The following is a 25,820-nucleotide window of genomic DNA, read 5'->3' on the forward strand; positions in this document are numbered from 1 at the left end:
GTGCCGAGAATACAATGTATTAGGTATTACAAGTTATCACGAAATGTAAAATCTCATAGAAAACAAGTAAGTAGGTACCTATCACAATAGATTTTTCGGGCTTTCTTTCTGCACACGCGTTTTTTTGTATGCCGATTCAAAAATGAATTAAGTACATCACCTAGCTTGCCATTGCCAAATAACTCATTATCTGGGGGAGCATATTTTTGGTACTCGAGCACACTATCTCAAGCGCATCCGAACGGCGCAATGGGACGCGTCATAAGGTCAGAAAAGTAATATGTACCTACACTTGTTGCAATGTTACCTGTTTTTTTTATTCAGGTTGCTAGGTTGATACTTTAATCAATTTTATAAATTGTAACTGAACTAATTATTCAATAGGTTGTTTGATAAAAATAAGAAAATTAACAAAGCTGGTTTGTTTTGAGGTGTTGAAGTATCCCTAACCCATTTCAAGATTTAATTGAGTCTTGGTCTATACTCTATGGTCAGTCTATGTTCTAAATTAAAAACTAGACAGGCAGCTGTGATGTGTATATGTCTATTGCCTATTTGTATTTTTTTAATAAACATTTTGTCGTTATCGTCGGCGATTTGAATTTTTAATGTTCCGTCCTTGTGTTTAGCTCATTTTGTGGTTTAATCATTTAATTATTTCAGTATTATTATACAATACTGTACTTCTATATTGGAAATTTTCACCTTTAATGCGAAATGTCAGGATATTTGGAAATAAAGTTAACTGACAAATCAAACAGAGGGTTTACCCCATGGAAGGTAATAATATTGATTTAAATTTTGTTTATAAAGGAGTTACTCCAGTGAGCGATCTTGAATAAATAGTTGTTTGACTGTTAATTTATTACAGGCCTGGAAAAAACAATGGTGCACTTTGAGACCTTCGCCGGTAAAAGAAAACGGGGTGATAATTGTTTTTCACGGATCGGTTCGCTTGGCCTCCAATTCTCAAATAGAGATCCCTCGCAAATCCATCATTTGCCGGACAGAATCGAGAACCAAGAATTATTCATTTGGAATATTTCCATTGACAGATGGACATAAACCCATTTTGTTGCTGGCTGGACAATCGGAAACAGAAAGCCAATTATGGATGTCTCGGATTAGATCTATGCTACTTGGAAAAAATCGTACAGGTTTGTATATATTTTTTAAATTAATATAAATGCCTGCTGCAGCATAGTGTTGGATGGGGGACTGGTTGTCTGGTATCCGTGCCATAAGCTTAGACCACTAAACATCTAGTGACTGTAGACTGAACAATTGTTGCACATCGGTCATCAACTAAGAGCCTGTCTACAACGTGAGTCCCATCGCGATTTACGCTCGAGAACCAGAAATGTCTTCCTTCCAGAAACGGCGTAGTTTGCGCGTTAAATTCATTTTTGAATCGGCATAGAAAACAAGCGCAAGTGTAGAAAAAAGCACAACTCAATTGTATCAGTCGTCTATGAGATTTTGTATTTCAAGATTACTTCCAATACCTATTCTCGGCACTTTACAACCTAGGTGACGTAATTTATTTTGGAGGTAGCAATAAAAAGTCTCGGACTCGAGCGCCAAGTGGTCGTCTTTCATTTTATAATGGCTGTAAACGCCGCGATTGTTGCGCAAGAGTCGTCACGCGTGAGTGCTTGTGAACAGCTGAATTGGGTCACATGTACCTGGAGAATGCGCGGCTTGTTACTCGCGCGCAGAAACGTGCCATGTGGGCAGGCCATACGAGATTATGTAAAAGTCATAGTTATTTGAAATAATTTACAGTGAAATTAACATCTTTGATAATTTCATTCATTCATTTATCATCGGTCTACAACTCAATGTGGGTCTTAGCCACCTTAAAAAAATATTTCCACTCCCCTCTGTGTTCAACAAGCTCCCTCCACAGCCTTAGGGATATTGTGCCTCTTTCTACACAACCACCGCAGAATGTGTCTCTTTCAATCTCACTCTTTCTGTTGAAACGGTGCCTTTCATGTAGTTGGGTGCCTTCCATCTTTGAGACATAGCCTGTCCAAGGTACAACGCATTTATTTCATAGTTGTTCCTTTTCCTTCTTTGAGAGGAGTCTTCAAGATAATCAACCTGAAGAAAGTAGCCTCATTCACAGGAATATATTGACTTCATGATCTGTAAAAATAAAATCTGTTAATACAAACCTCCACTCTGTGGGGGCCCATATAATCCTATTAGGATCGGATATGGTCGAAAGGATCTACAGTCCAGTCCCTTGGCATCCCTTCCCAGTGTGATAAATGCATATTTTATAGCAGATTCCGATTTCTTCAGTATGACAATATCATCGGCTTTATTCTTTACGCTCCTAGTTTTTATAAAAAAGTTTATGTATGTATGAATATGAATGTAAATTCAATAGGTATCTAAAAAATCTAATTGATTTGAGTTTTCTACTATTTCATTATAGTAATTTTTACACACTACCTAGTTCTGTTGTCTACAACTAATGATATTTTAATGTGCTTAGCTACTGAATGTATTATTAGTATACCTACCTATTTATGTAAGGTATTTACTAAACACTTTAAATATTCAAAATATTAAAAAATGGTTTTTATACCTGATCCTTTACTTTGGTAAGTAATAAGTTTTTACCTTCTTTTATTGTAGTAAATTGCTATATAAACAACAATTATCTGAAGGTATTCATTGTCAGTGAAACCCGGGATGCAAAAAATTACTCAAATGGAATAGTACAAAACTCAAATCAACTAGAATTTTTAAATATGTATTGAATTAACTGGAAAATTCTATTCTTAGAGAATTGAGTTTATCCTCTACCCCGGTAAATTAAGAGTCAACTGTAAATGTTAACTGAAATAAATTAACATTTGAAAATACTTTGTAAATTAGCTACGGTGCATATTAAAACTAGTCAAACTAGTTAAAACTGACTTACAATATATTATGTAAAATCTTAATTCATTTATCTAATCTTAATCACATCACAGATCCATTATCGCCATCTGATTATGTGTCTACCGATAAGTTTAATATGTAATCGAATAATTGTTTGTTACAGATACTTACATATCTCACAAGAATGATTTCAACATATCTTTGATTGACAATGAATTCACTAAATCATGTGGCCTTAAAGGTTTGTTTGGGGTGCTGAAAATCATCCCTGAAGGCTTTCAAATATACGACAGCTCCAAAATCGCATGTAAGTTGTCTCTCAAATGGGAGGACGTAGATGACATCTCGCTGGGAAGTGCTGACAAAATCGTTGATCACAATAAAATATGTGTCGTAACATCCAACAGGTAATTAATTATAATACATTATTACAGATAAGTATTACTGCCGAATGGGGTTTCATTTTGTGAAGTTTGAATGATATAAATTTAGTTCAAATATCTTCATAGATATTTACGAAATAGAATTTATCGGCTAAAACTTCTTTCTATTCAGTGATGCTACAGGATACTGCACTGCTTTCCTGCAGCCGGTAATCTTCTGCACGTCTAGTTTGCTAGGTTGAAGATTTTTCTAGTATCTTTTCATACACAGTCCTCCTTTTCAACCAAAGCTAGACTGCGGCAAGTTTAACGTTTCGAGAACTACAATACTGACAATCTTTTCATAATATATCGCAGCGCCATGACGGCGGCCATGACACTTCAACTTATAATTTTCGCACTCTAGTACCTATATTTGTATTTGGACATGGATTCGGTACATAACACAATTTTGTTGAGGCGCTCAGAATTATTTGAAAATTTCAAATACCCATGAATTTTGGTAAATCGTGTCTAATAAAGTTTAAATAAGATAAATAATGACATAGAAAAAACAGCAACTACAGAAATGTTTTATTATCATTTTTTTCTTGATTGGTTTACGTCATAGTCGTAAAATATTAATAATAAGGTGCCCACGATTCTGGTGTAGTATACCGGGATTTTTATTGAGACTATTACTACAACTATGTTATTCTTACTCCACTCTCACATCTTGTTTATGAGTACTCAATAGTGTGACCCAGTATCCACTGCAACATCTCTTCTTGAAGTTCAGTATAGGGTAGCTTTGAGTCTTCGCAAGGTGCCTTGACTCACTACCGTAAAGCAGCATTGCCAGAATTCGAGTGCTGCATAGGCAGCGTTCGGTTCTGACCGAGCCCAACTGAGAGTTTCAAACATTCCGCTATGTATTGTAGGTTGCTCCAGCCATTTCTATAAAGTTGCGAGCTCTCCGCAAAGTGCCATCTGTGTACTCCCAGGTATTTAAAGCTGTCGATTCTCTCGATGGTCTGTCTGTTGCCGATCAAAGGTAATCCGCTTCATTGCACATAATATTGGTCACTGATAAAAAGGACAAGTATGACAGTGTCACAGTTAAGGCTTCACCGTAGGGTCCTGCCTCAGTCGAGTAGTACATATTGACTTCTGTAGTAAGAACTCGAGGAGGATTGTGAAAAGAAGCAACGTAATCTTGTCGTACTACAGTGTTGAGCCCGAACCATTCGGTGACAGTGTTACCGGCTTTAATACAAGACTCGATATTCTCACTCGGTGATTTAACTATGGTGATAATTTTCGTAGGGATCCAGTATCTTCCAAAAGAAGGGCGATGTGACTGTTGAAGGCGTACTTGTAATCCACGAAGCAATGTACTGATTTGCTTGTGACTATAACATAATACATTATAAGTAAGATTATAAGTTATTCCTGTGAGCTATATAGTCATAATTTTTGTTTCAGTTACTACAAGTTTGGAGAGGGACGTATTTTAATTTTTTGTCAGACAGGGAAAGCGTTAATAAAGACATTGAGAAGTAGAAACCTATCTCACAGTCCACAGATAACTTTACGACACTTAAATCGCAGACTGAGTAGAAGTGAAGGAACTTTATGCAGTATGCAGTCTTGCCAGCTCAGTGAAAGTCAAAGAGATTCAGGTAGATTACAAAAAATGATCTTATATTATTGATTATATTTAATTTCATTGCTGAATTTCTTTTTTTGTTATCTGCCATGTCTCATCAGTTAGGCACTTGCTTTTATTTTCTCTAGTTTTGTTGGTTTATCCATAATTTTTTATTAGTGTTGATTCAGACTATAACATTTGTCATAAATTTGAGATAAGAGGATTAGTAATATTTTGTGTATTGAATATGTATGTTTACTTATTTGGATTGAACATGTACTTACCTACATACATATAAAGCATTATAAGTATGTAACTATTTGTCCATAGATCTGAATTTTAATTTTAATGTAATGCATAATATTATACATTCAAACGTTTTTAATCTAAAGCTTCCCTTTGTATTTGTACTTCATAATATGTACATCTTTGTATTTCTGAGTTGGATATGATTCTTGAATGAGAAAAATGCTGCTGCGTATTTATAAGTTACTATTCTTTGTGCGAAAAGAAAAGGGAGATATGTCCAACAAATTAGTCACATATGTATGCCAAAGTGACAAATCGAATATACACCGATTAATAAATTATATTTCTCATGGAAATATACAAGTTCTCCCACAAAATTATCTATTATCTCATTCTGCTTTAGTAGTATGTAGTAATTTTAGACTTATCTCCCCTTTCCTTACTGAACATAAGATATTATATAATTCCATGGGGGCAGGAAGGAAAGGGTTGGGCTCAGTTTTTACAAAATCAGTCCATCCGGTATCTTTGGAAGATTCACTTTAAAATTAATTTTAAATTACTACAATTGGGAAGGTAGACTGCGAAATCTTTAACGTGAAACCTGACGGCGGCACTCGTGTTGTATCTTGTCTATGGTTTTCGATTTCGAAGTATTGTAAGTACTGAAAAACGAGGAGGGGATGTAGTTCTCCAAGCCGCCGCCTATCACCGTAAAGATTTCGCACTATATACCTCTTATTACAGCATTGCCACAGCGGTATATGGATTATCTATGGACTTTTAAAAAATTAAATTGTGACAACTGATGTGCAGTTTTGTCAGGCTCTAATTTTTTCGATATTGACGACAATTTCTGAATCCGAGAATGTAAAACGTAATGTTTTCAGTTTCATTGTAAAACCAAATTACATATTTAATTTAAAACAGATTCGCCATTATATGATTTTTATATGTTGTTTTATCTTAAGAGCGAGCGTGGTGATGCTAGCAACACCTAATGATGGAATTATGAAATGTGTAATTAAAAACAATTTAATTATTAGTTATTCTTTGTAGGGCTCTCATGTGGTGCAGGTTGTATGGACAGTGGGAAATGGGACGGCGTTGTTAATGATCCCAGTGTACGGGTTTCAATGGATGAAAATGGATACGTCCTCAAAGGAAAGGTACAAAAGAAACATGGAAATAAACTATTTTTACATTATTTTTCCTTACCATTATCATTATGACAATAATCTATTGACTATTTTAGGTGGCGTCAACGTTAATATCGGCAGGGCTACTTTTAAGCACTCCTGGTTACCAAAAGAGTCCAAATGTGTCATTTGAAAATAACAGTGATGACGAATTTACACCAAGTGATGATTTTCTAACTCCATTGGTTAAATTTCAAGAGGCCAATCAATGGTAATGTTTTTTCAATTGTATTGTCTTATAACAATATTTCACATTGTCTTGATTTAATTAATAAGGATGTTAGCCATCTCACTCAGATAGCATAGTTATTAGGACACTTGGGTCGGTAACTTAATCTGTTAAGTGCATTCACTCGGCGAGTGAAAGGTTGGTGTATCGAGGTCAAGAATGGGCATTTTTTGTTTTTCGACAAATCAGTCGGATTTAATCTTGTTGACATTGCAGTACAGTGCATAAAAAAAATATTAATTACATTATTGTCTGCAGCTCTGCATTTAGTTACGTTACCTCAAAAGTGATTTGTCATGAAGTGTAGCTGCATATTATATTTTTCATTTTGTCAGTAGATGTCAATATAAAATAGTTATTTTTTTTGTTGTTCTCTTTAATCTGATTATCATGAATAATACATTTTTAGTCCGTCAGAGCGTCGATGTTCAGGTGTTTCAATAGCCTCTGGCATCTATGAAGAAATATCCGAGCAGGTTCCCGAAGTCAAGAAAACGCCTAAGCATCAGAGCAGACATTTTGACAATACGTATGAGGTGCTCGGTGACTGCATTTACGGAACGACCCGCCGCCACACTAAGAGAATTCCTCCTCCACTGCCTCCACGGTACAGAGTCAACTCGGGACGGTTGGACAGGTGGGTTAAGCAAACATTGAATAAATTAAAAATTATCGTGACCTGTATTTCTTATACACCTACAACTCTTTGATTCTGTATAACACGATATTGTGTTTTGACCAAAGTTGTGGAAGAAAAAAACCTTGTATTGAGCATTTATAATATGTAAATGTGAACTTGGATACCTAAAAAAGTTCCTAATGCCGCATTTTCATGTGTGCATTTTTGTTGCTCATACAATTAAAGTAAATGTTGTTAGGACAGTAATCAAAAACCATTCCACGAGACGAGCCTTTGCTACTTTGGATAAAACACTAAAACTTTGCACATATTTCCTATCCATGGAAGAATATAAAAAACATCTACATTTGTATCAAATCATTTTAAATATTCTTAACAGTTTTATACAATGTTCATTTGTGTACAGACAGATGTATTTTGGTCTGGACAAGGCTTTATATACAAAATAATTTGGCATGTAAATGGGGGGAGGTAGTCATATCCAGGACTATTTATGATTTCGATAGATTTAGTAGTATTCTTTAAACATTAGTGTGAAGTTCGATAGTTTTGACAGAAAACTACATAGTCGGAAGCGTGTCTAGCGAGAAATAGTGATGCAATATTGTTATTAGTAAAGTCCATGATTGCAGCCGTATCAATAATAACATACACTAGAAGAAATCGCATCTGTGAACGATCGATCTTAAGTTGTTTCACTTATAGTAGTGGTAGTACTTATATGATAATGCTGTAAAAATTGGATTTTTTCTCAACTTATTCTTCAATAAATTTTATTTGCTATTTTAGTGCCAGTGATTCAGGAGTGGAAGAAGAAAGTTTATGCTCAACACCGATGCAAGATGATCTGAGGATCAAATGGTCCACAATACACGGTTCCCTGGGTTCACTTTCTCCTACGAATAGAGCTGAAGAAACTAATCACATAACCTCAAAGTACAATACCTCAAAGATGGCATGCAAAAATGGCGAACGGATTCACTCAGCGTTGGATCTGTTCAGAAGTCGAATAAAAAGCGATTCGCAAATATCACGGTGTACCGATGAAAAATCCGTATTCGACAGCGACACCCTGTCTCTGCAGTCCGGGGAAGGCTCCATGAGCCGTAAGAAACGCTTTGAATTCAGCGTCACCCCCGCTAAGTCAATTTACCTTATAAAGAATTCCAAAATGGGCAGAGCGCTGAGAAAGTTGGGCGGGTCGAATAATTTTAATGCCGCGAAGAGCGTCGCAAAAAGTTGTGAAACTCTCGACGCCGATGAAGTTCTCGATGATGTCGTCATGAAGAGATGCTCCAAATCTGAAGAACAATTGAACGCGTGTCACAAAACCGATCCTTTCAGTTCAGATTTGGATAGAATCAACGAAATCAATAGATACAGCGTCGACTTCTCCGATTGCTTAGCTAACAGTGATGAAAACATTAAAGATCTTTCGATAATTTGTACGGAAAACATGATCAAGAATACATATCCACCCGATATTTTGGACCTCGTTTTAATGGGCAAAGCGGACTTGGCTTCGATGAAACTGAAACAGAGGGCTGCCGAAGATGAATATATGCCAATGTCTCCGTGTGGAAAATTGGTAAAAATTCCTGCCACCGAAAGTACCAAATCTTGCCTGCCGTCCTCTGACTTAATATTGGTTGAAGATAATTATATGGTGATGAAGGGCGTTTGATTAGCTTTTTCAGTGTAATTATTATATTCTCGTGAATATTGGCTGTGCTTTTCTAGTGTACCTTTTGCTGATTTTAGGTGAGCGAGCTTGTGTCAATTTTGACGTCAAGTTTTGTCAATTGAAATAAAAGAAATTCATGCTTTTTCATGTTTGATTATAGCATAATATTGTCTATGGAACGTACTTATTGTATTATGTGATGCAGAAAAACACAGGCAGATGCTCCTGTGCTAATTTATTTATTATGTGTTTGTCTGACTTAATTTATCATTTATCTTTTCTTTATTTTATTATATTCTTGTGTAGGGCAAGGTTTATGGGAATATTACCATTTGAAAAAATACATTCTTCCTTCTTGATTTCAAATATTTTTACTCAATAATTTGGGTTATATAAGATTCCAGGTTTCCTAAAATCTTTATTTCCGTTCGAGGTTGAGTGAATATTTTTGATTAAATGTTGTGTTATATAAATAATAAAACTAATGCGCAGTATTGTGAGTGAAAAATATTGCAAAATCCACTTTTTGTTATAAATTATTAATCTTATATTTATGATATTATATTATGTTCTTTTATTTTGTAAATTCTTTCTATCATAAGACATTGTTATTCAAATTTGTTACTTACACGATTTTGGAATATTTCAGGTTGTGATTATTGATATCATAATATGGAATACGTCTTATTTAGACAAATATCATATTGTATTGTGATCTTGCTTATTAAATGTGCTTATGTCGACAACGTAGCTGACAAATATTTACATAATATAACAGTAAAATAATAAAATTATTGTAATATAAATGACTGAATTCCGTGTTATATTTGTTTGTTGGCAATAACGCATAAATAATTCGTTTCATTGTACTATTGTTTGTGTTTACAAATTGTATTCATCAAAAGCAAAATAACCATGGTGTTATAATATGCAAGAGGTAATATCCTGTTTACACGTGCATGGATTTACTGCTAGCAGTACGGATTATTACAAGAAAATGCATGCATAAACACATATTATCGTGCAAGTTGCAAGATTAGATGCATGGATCAAAATAGTTCGGAAGCTTCTGAATTTTCACACGACAGTTGGAATTTGTGCGATATCTGCGTCTGCGTAGTAGAACGATTGTGGCGAGCCTGTCGGAAAAAATACGAACTGCACCGCGCAAAGCATTTTAGTTCTTACAATTTTTCACAACCAATCAAATAGCACCATAAATTGATAACGCGACGCGCTTGAAGAATGAGATTGGCGAGACAGTCAGCACTTTTACATCTAAACATGTAATCGTCGTGATAGTTCAATTTACACACTATTGGTGACAGTAAATTCATGCACGTGTACAGGCGCTATAAATATAACCACATTGAAAATAAGGTTCAATAGTTGGGACAGGTAACAAGAAATAACAGGATATATGCTGATACAAAAGAAGCGATGTAAACGCTGTCCGTGATTGTGATATTAAGTGAATTAGTCCCGCCGACTTCATGTGTACAGCAAGAAATGGTGTCTGGCCACCTTACTTTCATTGTGGTTTGTTGTTGATTAAATATTGTCAGAAATTTGTCATCGACATTTTGTTTTTCCTCTTAAGTAAGTACATATTAGGGATTTCAATTCTAGAATCCTGGGATTTGCTCAATTTTTTGATTTTGTTATCACAAAATTAAAAAAGTTGGAATCCTGGAATATTGGGATTAACTTTCAAACGATTTTGATTTGAAAAAAACCTATTTTTATGAAGAAAAAGTATAACCTAAATTAAATGGCTAGTTTCTCAAAGAATCGCTATAAAATATGTAAATATATTACAGTATTGTTATTGAAATATGTTTATAATGGCTCTAATCCCTTTTTATTGTAGAACTCAAAATGACTGATATGCATTAAACTAAAATAAAAGGTTTCGGCTCATATTTAAAGGCATTTATTTGTTTTTTAATTTAAATACTACTTTCTTATTCATAGTTTTTTCAGGTGACTATTTTAATAAATACTTTTTTTCCTTTATTTCCAAATATGATAATATTGTACGTTATTCCCTTTTGCCATAAGTATAGGGATGATAGGTTGAAGAATGTCTTAAAATAAGCTCATTAATAATAAATCTTGAACGACATACCACTGTGATTATGATTTTTTTTGAATACACAACTATTGAACTTTATACTTGCCAAATCATGATAACATATTATGTATAAACATCTCACATTTCTATTGGTTAAAAATAAGTGTTTTCCATGATTTCACCAATCCCAGGATTGCTATCCATGTTGCACTTTTTTATTTTGTTTCAAACTTGAATATACCTAGTACTAAAGGCTATGCACAAGCAGAGTGATAATGATGAATGACTTAAACAGTGTGTTGTCTTTTTCTTTTGATGTTCGCAAATATATGTTTTTGTCTAAGTACTTAATAAATTTAAATGTATTTCGCTGGAGGAAGTAATTTCTTAAAACTTTTGTTTACACTGGGAATCTGATTGTACTTGTACATAGTACAAAAACAATTTATATAATAGTATAGTTCAATATTTTTTCTGATATAACTTCAAGGTTCTTATATGTAATCCTCCTTTAGTAAATATTTGGGTAGCTTGTGGGTTGCCTTTTGTAATAAAAATGACAATTCCATAATAAAAACTTGTATCAATTGTCAATGTCTGAAAATGTAATTTGAATGTGCATATTTTGTTATGACTGAAAATATGATTGCAATTACTATTACAATTACATATTAAGAACTGGTATTTTGTAAAATTGTGTGATAAAATCACATTACATAATTTACTGTCTACAATGAAATTAATTGACACCTTATTTTCCATTGTTCATTATTGTAACCATGGTATTTGAACTATGCAGTAACATTAAGAAACCATGACTGTATAAAATTTCATAAGACTTATAGAATAATCTAGCATTTGAGATGTTTGATGGTGTACTTAACACTTTACTTACCGCTTCCGCCAACGTGGTGTCTTATAGTAGATAATGGTTACAAGCCGCGTGACGCCTTTATCACATATAACTCTGCCATTCATATTAAATTTTAAACATGCAGGCTTGTGACACTGCATTGTTTTTTGGCTCGCTCGGTCAGATGTTTGAATTTTCAAGGACAATCTTAAATAATAAAATAAAAATGTAATTTCTTCGATGAATAGGCGCTAGTGATTTGAAACATCCTGAGTTTTGTTTTATTACCGTAATAACTAAGAAGTTATAAAAATAAACTTGTCATACTCGGTGTCTGTGCCTGCGTGAACTACTCGGTGCATTCGACCCCCCCACTCGCCTTCCGGCCCTTTTCCCCCATACAAATGTGGAAGTCAGTAAGTGCGGTATGCATGCGTGGGGTGGGGTGTAGAAGGGGCATGCATAAAAAATGCAACCAGACGGCATTAATGGGTGGATAAAAACCGTTTTCTAAGTTTCCCTTTTTCGTAAGTCTTAGGCATAAAGCCCACCAAAAAAGCGTTCGGTGCGCTCACTACTGAGTAGGCCCCCTCCCACCCGCGCATTACCCTTCACCTATGTAATAAGGGGCCCAAGAAGCACAAAATAATTATTATTATCAGCGTCCTCATAACAAAGCAATAAAAATATTATATTATTTTTAGGGGCTTGTAATTACGCGATAATTAAACAATGAGTTCTCTGTTATTAAATAATAACTTCTCGCCCGTCTATCGACGACGCTTCCAGAGCGTGATTTTGCTTGCCGTGTTCAATGAATGGACTACGTTGTATTTTCGTTAATTCGTGCGGCTGAAAAGCCACACAACGGTGACTCATGGGGCAGGCGGGCAGAATGCGTCAATGCGTCGTCAAATCCAGTGTGCACTGGCGTATTTGATTACGTTGTATTTTCGATGATTCACATAGAAAATACGCGAGCGCCCCGCAAGCCTACTTTAGTGGACTTTATGCCTTAGTTCAATGAAAACAAATACGTACGATTGAAAAAGTTTCGTGTGCACTATTTATGTTGGATCTTAACAGCCTACCTGCACCCTTCGCCAGTGCATGATGTTGACTAGAAGTCGTGAGTTAACTCGCTCATGGCTACATGCAATGACATATTAAATGGACGACTCACTTCATACCCGGCGCGCACGAGAAATTGTCCATGAAAGTCATTCACAGATGTATAGGTAGATGTCACGTGACCATTGACGTATCTGTTTCCATTATGCGATACAAGCTTCGAGAATTTATAGTAATATAACCTTTATTGTAATGGCGTATTAGTGTCATGACTCATTGCGTTAGAAACAGATTCTCGGTTACTTACGACTTCTCGGAGATTAGACGCAAGCGAGCCCAGCGAATCACAGGCGACTGACTGTCCAATGGTTCCTGTCATTCAATTGCATTGAATAAACATTCATCAATATCTTAAAATGGCATTTTATAAATAATAAATAATACTAACACATGCAAAGTGATATCCCATCTTTCTTGGAGTGTTAAGTAGATTTTTTTACAATTTTTAACTAGGCACATTGGCATTTTGTAACATAATAATAACGGTGGAGTCGAAACCTGACAGTCAGAAATTTTGTATGGGCAGACCCAGCGGTGTCGCCAGACCGCTTGCAAGCAGAATGTTCATTTGAGCGTAGGATACCGATATTAAAATATGAATTTCGCCATCCGGCAGACCCGACACAAAGTGAGTGTCATTTTATTTTCTAGATGCTTCGTCCATATTAATGTCATTGGCTACATGGTACATACAAACTTTGGTGAGCTAACTTGCGGTAAAGTGTTAAGATAGAAAAAGAATCATGAAGACTTAATAAACTATGGTAATGTAACATTTCGGTTGTCTAATAAATAATAATTCTGACTATCAAAATATTATGGTGCAGTTACAAAAATGAAGCCAGTACAAACTATTTATTTATTATTTAAGAATTTCAATAGTGTATGTTCCGTACTCAGTTATTGTGCTTATTTCACATTGTAATATTTTTTTAATGTCCGGCACAATACATTACATTTTGCTTTTTATAATGCAATGTGGCAGTCAATTGTATTTCAGTTTATATATATCACTACTTTATAATGGAATCAGTAAAAAATGCCAATAATTAAAGTAGATCTGCTTTTAAATTAAATAATATTATGTAGGTATGAATGCATTTCTATTTGAAAGAATTTGTCTCAACAGGAATAAACGGTTGATTATTTATTACATCTCAGTACACATACAGCACTCTCACTAATCCGCCACCCCAAAAACCAGACAAGTGTCCAATTAGTGAAAGCTGCGGATTATAGTGCATACATACAAAATATGATAAAAATTAAAACAGGTATTTCGTAAAAATTGTTTTTTTTTTTGAGAAATTTGTACTAGCAAATAACGGTTTTATTTATAATCAAAATCACGTATTTACTAAATTATACATATTATTTCGTCTCTGTTCTGGCAGAACACACTAACTGGAGAATACTAGTTTTGAGTAATTTGACTTTGAAGTTGTTAAAATGTTTGAAATGGTCTATCATGTGAGTTTATTAAGTAATCGTAAAAAGGATAACTTTAAAATAAAGACTGTTTATTTATTAAGAAGGTTTTCAGACAATAAAGTTTGAAATAAGGAACATTTTGGGTAACTAACACAATATGTCATTTTTTCGAATTAGTGTCTTCTGCCAGAACAGTGATGATTTATAAACTTAAGTTTATTAACTAAATATTAAACAGTAAATTACGTGACAACCAGTTGTTCAGTGAGGCAGATATTCTTCAATGGCTTAGGATTCCTGGCTTTCCCTATGGCCAAACGCTTCAGTTTGTGTCTCGGTTGCATTGGAGCACGGCATAATTGTGATGCGGTCCTAGGGCACTTTCCTCCCTGATACATTACTTTCTTCGCGATGAATGTACGTTTTACGAAGGACAAGTTTCCAAAATAAACCCGTCTCATCTGCATTGTATACTTGTACGCGGCGGACTACTGAATTTGACAATCGAATACCGGCGAATTATAGAGCTTGATTTTGTGCTTTCAACTAGTAAAAATAACGGCGGATTATAGTAGTTGTCGGATAATCGAGCGGCGGATTACTGAGAGTGTACTGTATAACAAACACTGTAGATATTTCACATTATCGTTTGGTACTTGCTTTTGATATTTGAATCTGTTTTTATGGTTTGTGCTTATTTATAAGACTTATGTTCTATTATTATATAATTGTGAAATCTATGTAACTTTTTGACTGAACTGAGCAGCTTTGCGATAAATGTTTAATTACCATTTTGTTCCACGGAGCAAAGATTATATTAATATTTTTTGTCTATGTAAAATGATTGTGAGCCATTCGACCCACCCATTGGATCCTTGTTCTGGATTAAACATTCATTGAAAAAATTTCACCAGATTCCTGCCATTGGAGACGGTGTTTCTGTCTCAACTCCAACCGCAGGTGTCTTAAAGTACCTAGTATGTAATATTTTTTGAAGTAGACAAAAAAGACATGATGTGGATAATGATAATAAATTTGAAAACAATTATTTTAGTGACAAATTTTTTGTAATTCGACAAAAAATTTGTAAGTGCCATTTGAGTTTGGCATACCACAGGGTTTAAGCTGATTGTTTTTTCATTCACTTTCAAAATAATTCTTTTAATATATATACAGTATAACCCCTATTTTACGTTTTTTAAGGGACTGAAAAAAAAACCTAATTGGAGGGAAAATGTAAAAGGGGGGTATTGAAAAAAAGAACACTTAAATTTTATGTTTCTAAAAAAATAACATTTTATTAAAAAACATCATTCAATTAAAAATTTTATTGAAAAATCGTTCGAATGTCACGACCCAATCATTGTCAAGCGCGCGTAACTCGCATATTTTAAATATTTCCGATGTAAATCGCGGGAAAGAAAAATGTAAATGCGGGTATTAAATGTACTGAAATACATCGGGACTGAAAAAAATACACGCAATTGCCGGGAAAACGTGAATTCCGGGCACGTAAAAACGAGGTTATACTGTATATATATAATAAATTTGTCATTAAAATCCAGCGTTTTAAAGTTTATGATATGTATGACTGAATCCATAAAGATTGGCATAAAAAAATAATGAATGTACTTAACTGTGGCTTGAACTAAGTTAATATATGGCCTTTTGTACAATAATTTGTATTTTCTGTGAGATTTATAAGAAGTGCTTTAAATGTAGTTTTTCTAAGAAAGTGTGAGCTTTTATTATGGTGTTTTTGATACATATCATATGTGTATAATTAGATTTTGATTAAATTGAAGTATCTTCAACTTTGTTTTATTTCTTTTGATACATTTACCTATTGTCAGGGATCCATAATTAAAGAGCATGAGTATTGAGGTGTATGTAAAAGAGCAGGGGAGAATTTAGTTCCCTACATGTCCATGGTGTAAGTGTCGGCCGGAATATAAGAGCTTTATTATGGTCTGTGTTACATCTACATCATTCTTCTTCCGACCATGTCCGATCCTAATAAGATTATAATATGGGCCTCCACGGAGTGGAGGTTTGTATTAACAGATTTTTCTGACTTATACACAAATTGAAAAACAATGTGTACTAGCCAGACCCAGGATTCGAACTTGGGAGTTTTAAAAACGAACAGTTTCGTATCTGGTGTTTGTAGTCTTAGTTCAATGATAACATAAACGTATGCCTGATAAATTTTAGTGTGCACTATTTATGTGCGATCTTAACAGCCTACATCCACCCTTCGCCACTGATCTACATAATATTAGGTATAAAGTAAATTACTAGTTTCTCTCCTAAATATCCACTGAGTGATAATCAAATAAACAGTGAAAAATTAACATGTCTTTCTTGGTAGATGAGGGCTCGAACCCACACCCATGGTTTCAGAGACGCGTTTTACCAACTACGTGATGTGGCTATAATAGGAAGGTATATTATTATTATTATTTTCGAATAAAACAATTCTATACTAAGAGTGTTCATAATATATATTAAGATATTATTATATATCGTCTCTGTTCTGGCAGAACACACTAACTGGAGAATACTAGTTTTGAGTAATTTGACTTTGAAGTTGTTAAAATGTTTGAAATGGTCTATCATGTGAGTTTATTAAGTAATCGTAAAAAGGATGACTTAAAAATAAAGACTTTATTTATTAAGAAGGTTTCCAGACGGTAAAGCTTGAAATAAGGAACATTTTGGTATAACTAACTCAGTATGTCATTGTTTCGAATTAGTGTCTTCTGCCAGAACAGTGACGATATATTTTTTTGACCATGTCCAATCCTAATAAGATCATATTATAGGCCTCCACAGAGTAGAGGTATGTATTAACAGGTGTTTTGTTTTTATGAGAAATGGATGTAACCCACTTGCTCAACCCATTAGGTCCATACTTTTGCCATATCCACCCCTTAGTTGGAGGATATGGACACCACGAGGCGCCTCCAAGAATCCCTGTCACTCGCCAGTCTTCTTGCATCATTCCAGGTCAAACCAACATCCCGTAGCTCCGCTGTATATACTCTGTAGATCAGCGATTTCCAAACTGGGAGGCGCGAAAAGTTTAACACAAATGTAGCCACACGTTTGCAGTTTGCAAATGCATAGTTTATAAAGAGCCTGGGGCCCAGGAATAACAAATTAATTTAAATATGAATATAATAAAAGTACTTAATAAAATCTTGTTTATTTTTATAGGTACTTAATTAAGTTTTTTTCCTTGTTGTATTAAGTGGTACATTTTTGGCTATTTATTATTTAATGAAATAAAGGGGGGGAGGCGCCAAGATTAGATTTTGGAGGAGGCGCAGTAACAAAGTTTGGAAACCACTGCTATAGATAGTATTTAGCGGCCTTCCACAAATTGAAAATCAATCTGTATTTGCCAGACCCAGGATTTGAACCTACCCACGAGATTATAAACCAACGTGTATGCCGTTCGGCTATCATGAGCGTCAAAATAATTTACTCTTGTTAATTAAATACAAAATAGTGATATACCTATAATGCCTACTTATTTTACTTTACAAATTGTTCTTTATTTGACAAATAAAATACCAATATTCAATGAAATGCATGTAAATTCATAGGATTTTTAGCAATTATGGATATTGACTGTAGTTTTGTCACTGCTATTCAGACAATCTACACTTTTAGCTAAATTCGCATAGGTTTAACGCAATCATAGTTGTGCCAAATCGAATATGTATGCGGATATACCCGGACGCACAGGGCCGGCCATACAAAAACGCGAACTTTTCTCTTTTTATAAAGATAAAATCTCAAAATATTAAAAAATAACAAATTAATAAGGTTTTATTTTTGCTTAAAAAATTCGCGGCCTCTCACTTTTCACTAATTAGTCGGCCGCAATAGGCCAATATATTATGTGGCAGTGTTCAGCCAAAGAGGTTCTCTATCGCTACTGTGCAAGAATATATTAGGTTAAGTTTGGTTTGGTTTAAAAAGAAAGTTATAAAATCTCATGACGGCATCTGCGGCACATTTACCAACCGTAGAATCGGGATTTCACTGTACACTTAATTTTGACATGTGACCAAAAGTACTGAACTCCATATTAATAAATTACTTTTATAAATTCAAATAAAAACTCATTCTCAGGGTATTTATACACAATAATTTATTCTACTATATTGGTAACAATAAATTTATTTATTATACAGTTATTGTCTCTTTTTTATAGCCTTGGACGGCTTGGCCGCCGGTTTGGCAGGCTGTCCGCTACTGAAGAACGACGTAATCATTTCAGACATCTCGGGCATGTCTTGCATTTTTGTGAAATTGCTCAACTGTTCCATTTCTTTCTTTGTTTCTGGATCATTCATCATCTTTGGTAGAATCATGATAAGAAGAAGGGGCAATATCATCATCAGCACCATTGGATTGAAGAGGAAATCGGTCAGTCTCCACTGTTCGCGGACGTGAAAGTATTTAAACTTAGACAAAGCTTTCATTTTCAATGGGTACGGCACTTGTATGACCAACGACGTCTGAATGAGATTGACTTTCCTCGCCCGGAATTTTCCTTTGGAATTAATTTCTACTCTTACTGGTTCGTACATATAATCCGGATTCAATACTTCGACTATGTATGATCCAGAGGGTACGTTACTTATAATGAACGATCCATCTTGTTTGATGAATCCCAGGAATTCTCCAGCATTGACTTGCACCTTTGTGTCAGTTTGCCAATTAATTGGTTCGAAGGTCTCCGGAGGATATACACGTCCTTCAATAATATACCGTCCAGTTCCAACCTCCTCTTCGATTGTTGGGTCTGAAGCTTGGGTGTACCATGTCCACGAACTGGCACAGAGCAGGAAAATAAAGAAATTCTTCATTTTCAGTTTTTACTTATCTCGTCAAATGACGTTTTGGGTGACAAGTAGTGGACGTATATTATCTATGAAGCAGTGCTACCATTCATAGACAATTTTACGTATATTTGTAGATAATTACCACTTTCATTGAAACTTTAAAAATTAATATTGACTTTGAAAAAATAGGTGCACCCAAAGACATTGCACGGTGGAGAGTCTAATCATGGTCTTACATGATTTTTACCTTTTACATTAAATTTGATTTTGAGCGGCCGTCAAGTTTTAACACTAAACATTTTTTCACATTTTTTAAAATACGCCTTTGAGTAATTTTTATTCATCGTTTTTCTATGTAAATTACGCGAAAAATTCGTGTTTTTGTAGGTACCCCGTCAAAATATCTCGGAAAAAGCTAGCGCATACGTACTTACTACTAAAAAAAAACAATTTTAATGGTTCAAATATCCAAAATGAATATCTCCCATAGAGATTGGAACCAATCTCTTTGACATCTCCCATCATATGATGAATATGATGAATCAAAGAAACACGAAAATAAAAGAAGTTTGTACAACCGTGCACTAGATAGGTATGTGAAAAATAATTTCAATAAAAAAAAGTTTCGAAGTCAGATTTTGCATAAAAACAATCAAATAGCTCGTTTAAACGTGAAAACACAAAAAAACAAAATCGTGCACTAACGTTTACAGCTGATCCACAAGTGTGTGAAATTAAAAAAAAAATAAAATTCCAATTTTAGTGTTTCAAGTATCCAGCATGTAGCTGGATCACCCAAATTGAAATTCAAATAGGTACGAGTACCTTACTTATTGTGGGTGCACAAACGAACGCAATCAAAAAAGTTGATAATTTGAAGTTGGGTGATCCAATGATTAACTGGATCACTCAATTTGAAATTGTAAGTCATTTTTGAAAATCTCATGGTGAAACAGATATAATGAAAGGAGTTTTACCTACCATTAAATATCTCTTATTATTCTTGTTGACTCTGAAGACCCTCGAGACGTTGATCGTATTTTTTGCCTTGTGTTCTTCTGTGCTGGCCTTTTTTTACCCCCTTTTCTTCTGCATTATCTATCTCTCTGGTTGCTCATCTTGTTTAGCAGGCTGGCAGGGCTGACGCTTCTATTGGAAGCGTCCCTTGTCTCTGCTTATTCAATTTGATATTATGTCTCAAGGAATGAAGGAAACCAGGTAGGTGTTCTCTGGACTTCAGAGTCAACAAGAATAATAAGAGTTTTAATGGTAGGTAAAACTCCTTTCATTATTCTCGCTATTGACTCTGAAGTCCCTTGAGATATCTGTTTGTTATCACCTGGTAAAGCAAGATAGATCCTGCAAGATAGGATGGATGAAACCTAACATGAGAATTAGGTATATATTCCTTGCTTTTAGGCTCAGTGCACCGGGCTGAACAGAGAGGTCAATATAGTTTGTTCCCCCGCTGTAAAGTCTCTCTAAGCTGATTCCACACCTTTGGGTCTTATAAATTCCTATTCTAATCAGAAATGGTTTATTCCTCTCATATATATACATTGCTTCATTATTTATCAACATTTGTTTTGATATGAATGTCCCGCACCGACATTGAAACAAAATAATGTTAAAATTTATTTTTTACATTGCTTATGTACCTTCTTCTATTCTAAATGAGCCCCGCGGGAGATAAATATTCACGTTATATTGGATCGCTATTTTCATGTGAAGTCATAATATTGCGTTGTATTCGAACGGTTCAGATGTATAATTTATCATATTTAAATGCACGTGATTTAACGAAACATTCATATACATATACACATACCTATTGTATCAAAATGTCAGTGGTAGCAATCGGTGATTGCCAGCTGTTTTGCTAGACCTAGCAGCCTGAGATGATATCAGGCAACATTCTGAAGGCCAGACTCCAGACTAAACTACGCGGATGACCTCAAATTTGTATTGGCAGTGACAAGGGAAAACTATGGCGTCATCCATGCATTCTTCACAATAATTGTATTAAAATCCAACACCAAGTCATTAGGATGCCAAGTTGTCTGCAAGACCTAGCGAGACAGACTGGCGAGAGACAGACTGGCGAGAGCCAGCCGGCTCAGCTAGTCTTTTATATATTATTATCCTAAGATATTTTGGAAAACGCACCAACAGCTCATTTAAGCGATATTTTATTGTTATTTTTACATCTTCACTTCGATATGTGTGCTACCGAATTATCTACCGATTGAATTGACCAAATTTGAGAAATATCCGATGATTTTCCAGAAACGTGACGTTTATATCCGATATTTTCTCATATACCGAGTACGATTCGCCATATTTCTTTTAACGCACAACAGAATGACGTCTTCGTCATTTAAGACCCTCTAATCCTTTATTGACAAACGGAATCGATTATTTTTATTCAAATATCGTAATGTAGGCATTGGCGCACTTTTTTCCAGTGAGAAAATCATAATCTTGGTACAATTCACTACGTAAATTATCTTTTGACAGACGCGTCCGCCACTGCTATAGTTTCATAGATAACGTGATATTCCAAATTTGATTTTTTTTAAATACTTTTTTGTGGCTGTTCACGCACTCTTTTTTATTGAATAATTACCTAGGCTACTAATTTCCATAGATCACAATATAGTCATATTAAACTAACAAACATGCCATTGCAAACAATGAAAGAAATTAATACGAATTGTTATAGTTATCAAAATGTGTGATATTGTATAATATCTACCTATTTTTATCGTCCCTATCATCATCAATCTTGACCTACCCACTGCTGGATGAAAGCCTCCTCAGCCTTATTCTACTCCTTACTTACACATGAATTGTTATATTTATCAAAATCAGTGATATAATATTATTATCTACCTATCTATATATAATGCCATTATTATCACGAGCCTCAATAAATCCACTGCTGGATGAAGGCCTCTCTACGTTGATTGTATTCTTGACAGTATTGAATTTCTATATTTATTAAAAATGCCAATGTTATTTATCTACATATTCATATCGTCGTCATAATCATCATCAACCAGGATCAATCCACTACTGGATGAAGGGTTCCGCAACCTGATTCTACTACTATCGGTTTAACGAATTTGTGATATTATACCTATTTCTATCATTCTTATCATCATCGACCTGAACCAATCCACTGCTTAATAAAGACCTCCCTAGCCTGATTCTACTCCTTTCTGTCATATGAATTGCTGTATTTATCAAAATCGGTGATATTATATATATCTACATATTCATATCGTCATCATCATCAACCAGGATCAATCCACTGCTTAATAAAGACCTCCCTAGCCTGATTCTACTCCTTTCTGTCATATAAATTTCTGTATTTATCAAAATCGGTGATATGAAGCGTCTAGTTTCAAAAGCCTCTAAAACGACTTTTGACAGTTCTGAGAAAAATGAGAAAAAGTCATATCTATTGAATGCGTGAACTTTATGTATTAATTATTTGATTTATACACTATAGAGTATAATATTTAGTATCCTTTACTCACGTTTTGCATATTTTACTGAGAGAATATATTAAAAATCAAATGATTTTCATTTTAGGGGACTTTGAAACTCAACTACCGTTTTAGGGGCTTTTGAAATTAACATGTATGATTTTAGGGGGTAATGCATGGAGGGGCGCATGAGGAAATTGCAAAAGGCGTCCTGTGGTTATATTTCTAGGAGAAAAAAATAAAAAAGTATGTTTTGTACAAATTAAACAAATATTTATTCGAAGTAGGTAACTAAAATTAACAATATAAATTACGTTAACGATATAGAATTTACTATTGTATATATACATAATATTATATAATTAAAAATATTACAAATAATAATGAAATAGACCAGTAGTCTATACTTATATATACAAATGAATGTTTGTTTGCCCCGCATGCGTTCCTATAGGTACCATTCATCCGATTGCGATGAAACTTTGGTGAGTTATTGTGCACACGCCCGCGAAGGTTTCTGAATTAGTACAACCATCTTCTTCTTTTATTCTATCTTCTTATAATCGTATGCATTGCTGTACCATTCATCCGATTGCTATGAAACTTTCGTCAGTTGCTGTGCTCACACCCGCGAAGGTATTCGTATGCATTGCTATTATACCATTCATCCGATTGCAATAAAACGTTCGTCAGTTGCTGTGTGAGCACCTACAAAGGTTTCTGAATTAGTACAACCATATTCTTCTTCTTCTTCTATTCTATCTTCTTCCATTCGTATGCATTGCTATACCATTCATCCGATTGCGATAAAACGTTCGTCAGGTGCTGTGTGAGCATCCGCGAAGGTTTCTGAATGATGGTTGTACTAATTCAGAAACCTTTGCGGGCATGCGCACAACAAGTCATGCAATCGGATTAATGGTATAGGAATGCATACGAATAGAAGAAGAAGATGGTTGTACTAATTCAAAAATCTTTGCGGGTGTGCACACAATAACTCACCAAAGTTTTATCGTAATCGGATGAATGGTATTTATAGGTATAGTGTACATATAATTATTTATATTCTAGTTAGTGGCTGTCTTTACGTTATATGTTGTTATTATGCATTTTTAAATATTTGTATAGAAAATAATAAGTTTGTAAAACCGGTCCTGATAATTAATAAAATATTTGAAAAAAAGTATTAAGTCAATTGTTACATATTTAACGTTTTCTATGGTAAACTGTAATTATTTTAAATCAAGTAATTTTATAATCAACAATAGGGACAGTGTGACCAGACACCACTGTATTATTGGACAAATAACACGCAGAAATTGTCAATATTCACTTACCGTTTTTGGCGTTCGATATTGAGTTCCCATATTTATTTTCCTTGTAAACGCTTCCTTGACTCATTGGGCTTACGTTTCGATGCATTAATCAGTTCAACATTCATTATAAATATCGAAAAATACTATTAACCTACAGAGCGATCAACACGAAGTCACTTTACTTTTGTTCAGGCAGACATATTGAAATCCGTATCACATGACCATCAGAGCAGCCGCTAATTGGCTTATTCATTTTAGGGGGATTTGAAATTCACACGGCAACTGTTTTAGGGGGTTTTGAAATTAGGCCTAATTTTTGATAATAAATATTGACGGTTTTAGGCCTTTTTTGAAACCATAACTTTGTCCAACATATAGTGGACAAAAATATATCTCTAAATATATATCTAACTCAAAATTTTATGACAACCGTTTTAGGGGCTTTTGAAACTAGGCGCTTCATATTATATTTATCTACATATTCATATCGTCATCATCGACCTGAACCAATCCACTGGTTAATAAAGACCTCCCTAGCCTGATTCTACTCCTTTCTGTCATATGAATTTCTGTATTTATCAAAATCGGTGATATTACATTTATCTACATATTCATATCGTCATCATCATCAACCAGGATCAATCCACTGCTGGATGAAGGGTTCCGCAACCTGATTCTACTACTATATTATACCTATTTCTATCGTCCTTATCATCATTGACCTGAACCCATCCACTGCTGGATAAAGGCCTCCCATGCCTGATTCTACTCCTTTCTGTCATTTGAATTGCTGTATTTATCAAAGTCGGTGATATTATATCTATTTATATTTCCATTATCATCATGAGCCTGAATCAATCCACCGGTGGATGAAGGCCTCTCTAAGTTGTTTGAATTTCTGTCGGTCATATGAATTGCTATATTTATCAAAATTGCTGATATTATATTTACCCATTCATAATATCGTCATTATCATCATCAACCAAGATCAATCCACTGCTGGATGAAGGTTATCCCAACCTAATTCCACTCTTCTTGGTCATATAAACTGCTATATTTTTTAAAATTTGTGATTTTATATACCTACCAATTTATACCGTCATTATCGTCATCAACCTGCATCAATCCACTGCTGGATGAAGGCCTCTTTAAGCTGATTCCACATCTGTAGGTCTTATAAATTCCTATTCTTATCAGATATAATATGTATTGCTTCATTATTTATCAACATTTGTCTCGATATGAATGTCCCGCACCGGGAAACTATATTGTTTAAGGTTAATTTTTAATTCAAATTTTGATTTTTTAAATATTATTCTATGGCTGCAAGCATTTATTTTTTATAGACAATGAAACAAAATGTTTAAATTTATTTTTTACACTGCTAACCTTCTTCTATTATCTCAATGGGACCCGAAGAAGATTAATATCACATTATATTGGATCGCTATTTATGATAATCACATTGCTTTATATTCGAATGATTGAGATGTATAATTATTAAACATATTTAACTTCACATATATTGTACTTATTAAACTTAAAATGTCAGTGGTAGCAATCGGCGATTGTCAGCTGTTCTGCTAGGCATAGCAGCCTAAGGTGGTGTAAGACGATATTGTGAAGGCCAGACTCCTGAATAGACTACGCATATGAGCCCAAATTTATATTGGCAGTGACGATTTGCAAATCGTAAAACTGACAAATCAGCGAAATGTCAAACTGTCTGACGTGAATAAAAAACCCATCCCGA

The 25,820-nt window shown here is 34.4% G+C and overlaps 2 protein-coding genes across 2 annotated transcripts; one reads left to right on the forward strand and one right to left on the reverse strand.

Moving 5' to 3' along the window:
* The first annotated feature begins 539 nt into the window (after positions 1 to 539).
* Positions 540 to 9,429, forward strand: LOC147074550 (uncharacterized). Its single transcript, XM_085943753.1, has 8 exons — positions 540 to 780; positions 872 to 1,157; positions 3,062 to 3,305; positions 4,746 to 4,942; positions 6,220 to 6,329; positions 6,416 to 6,570; positions 6,998 to 7,225; positions 8,018 to 9,429. The coding sequence occupies exons 1-8, from the start codon at positions 718 to 720 to the stop codon at positions 8,910 to 8,912; spliced, it is 2,178 nt and encodes a 725-aa protein (XP_085799879.1). The 5' UTR covers positions 540 to 717; the 3' UTR covers positions 8,913 to 9,429.
* A 9,108-nt stretch (positions 9,430 to 18,537) lies between these two features.
* EMC7 (ER membrane protein complex subunit 7) lies at positions 18,538 to 19,984 on the reverse strand. The gene has a single exon (XM_085943425.1). The coding sequence runs from the start codon at positions 19,282 to 19,284 to the stop codon at positions 18,607 to 18,609; it is 678 nt and encodes a 225-aa protein (XP_085799551.1). The 5' UTR covers positions 19,285 to 19,984; the 3' UTR covers positions 18,538 to 18,606.
* Positions 19,985 to 25,820: the final 5,836 nt, after the last annotated feature.

The sequence above is a fragment of the Rhyacophila brunnea genome, unplaced genomic scaffold (assembly GCF_057557595.1).
Source record: "Rhyacophila brunnea isolate RB1 unplaced genomic scaffold, BYU_Rbru_1.0 scaffold_16, whole genome shotgun sequence".
Classification (NCBI taxonomy): domain Eukaryota; kingdom Metazoa; phylum Arthropoda; class Insecta; order Trichoptera; family Rhyacophilidae; genus Rhyacophila; species Rhyacophila brunnea.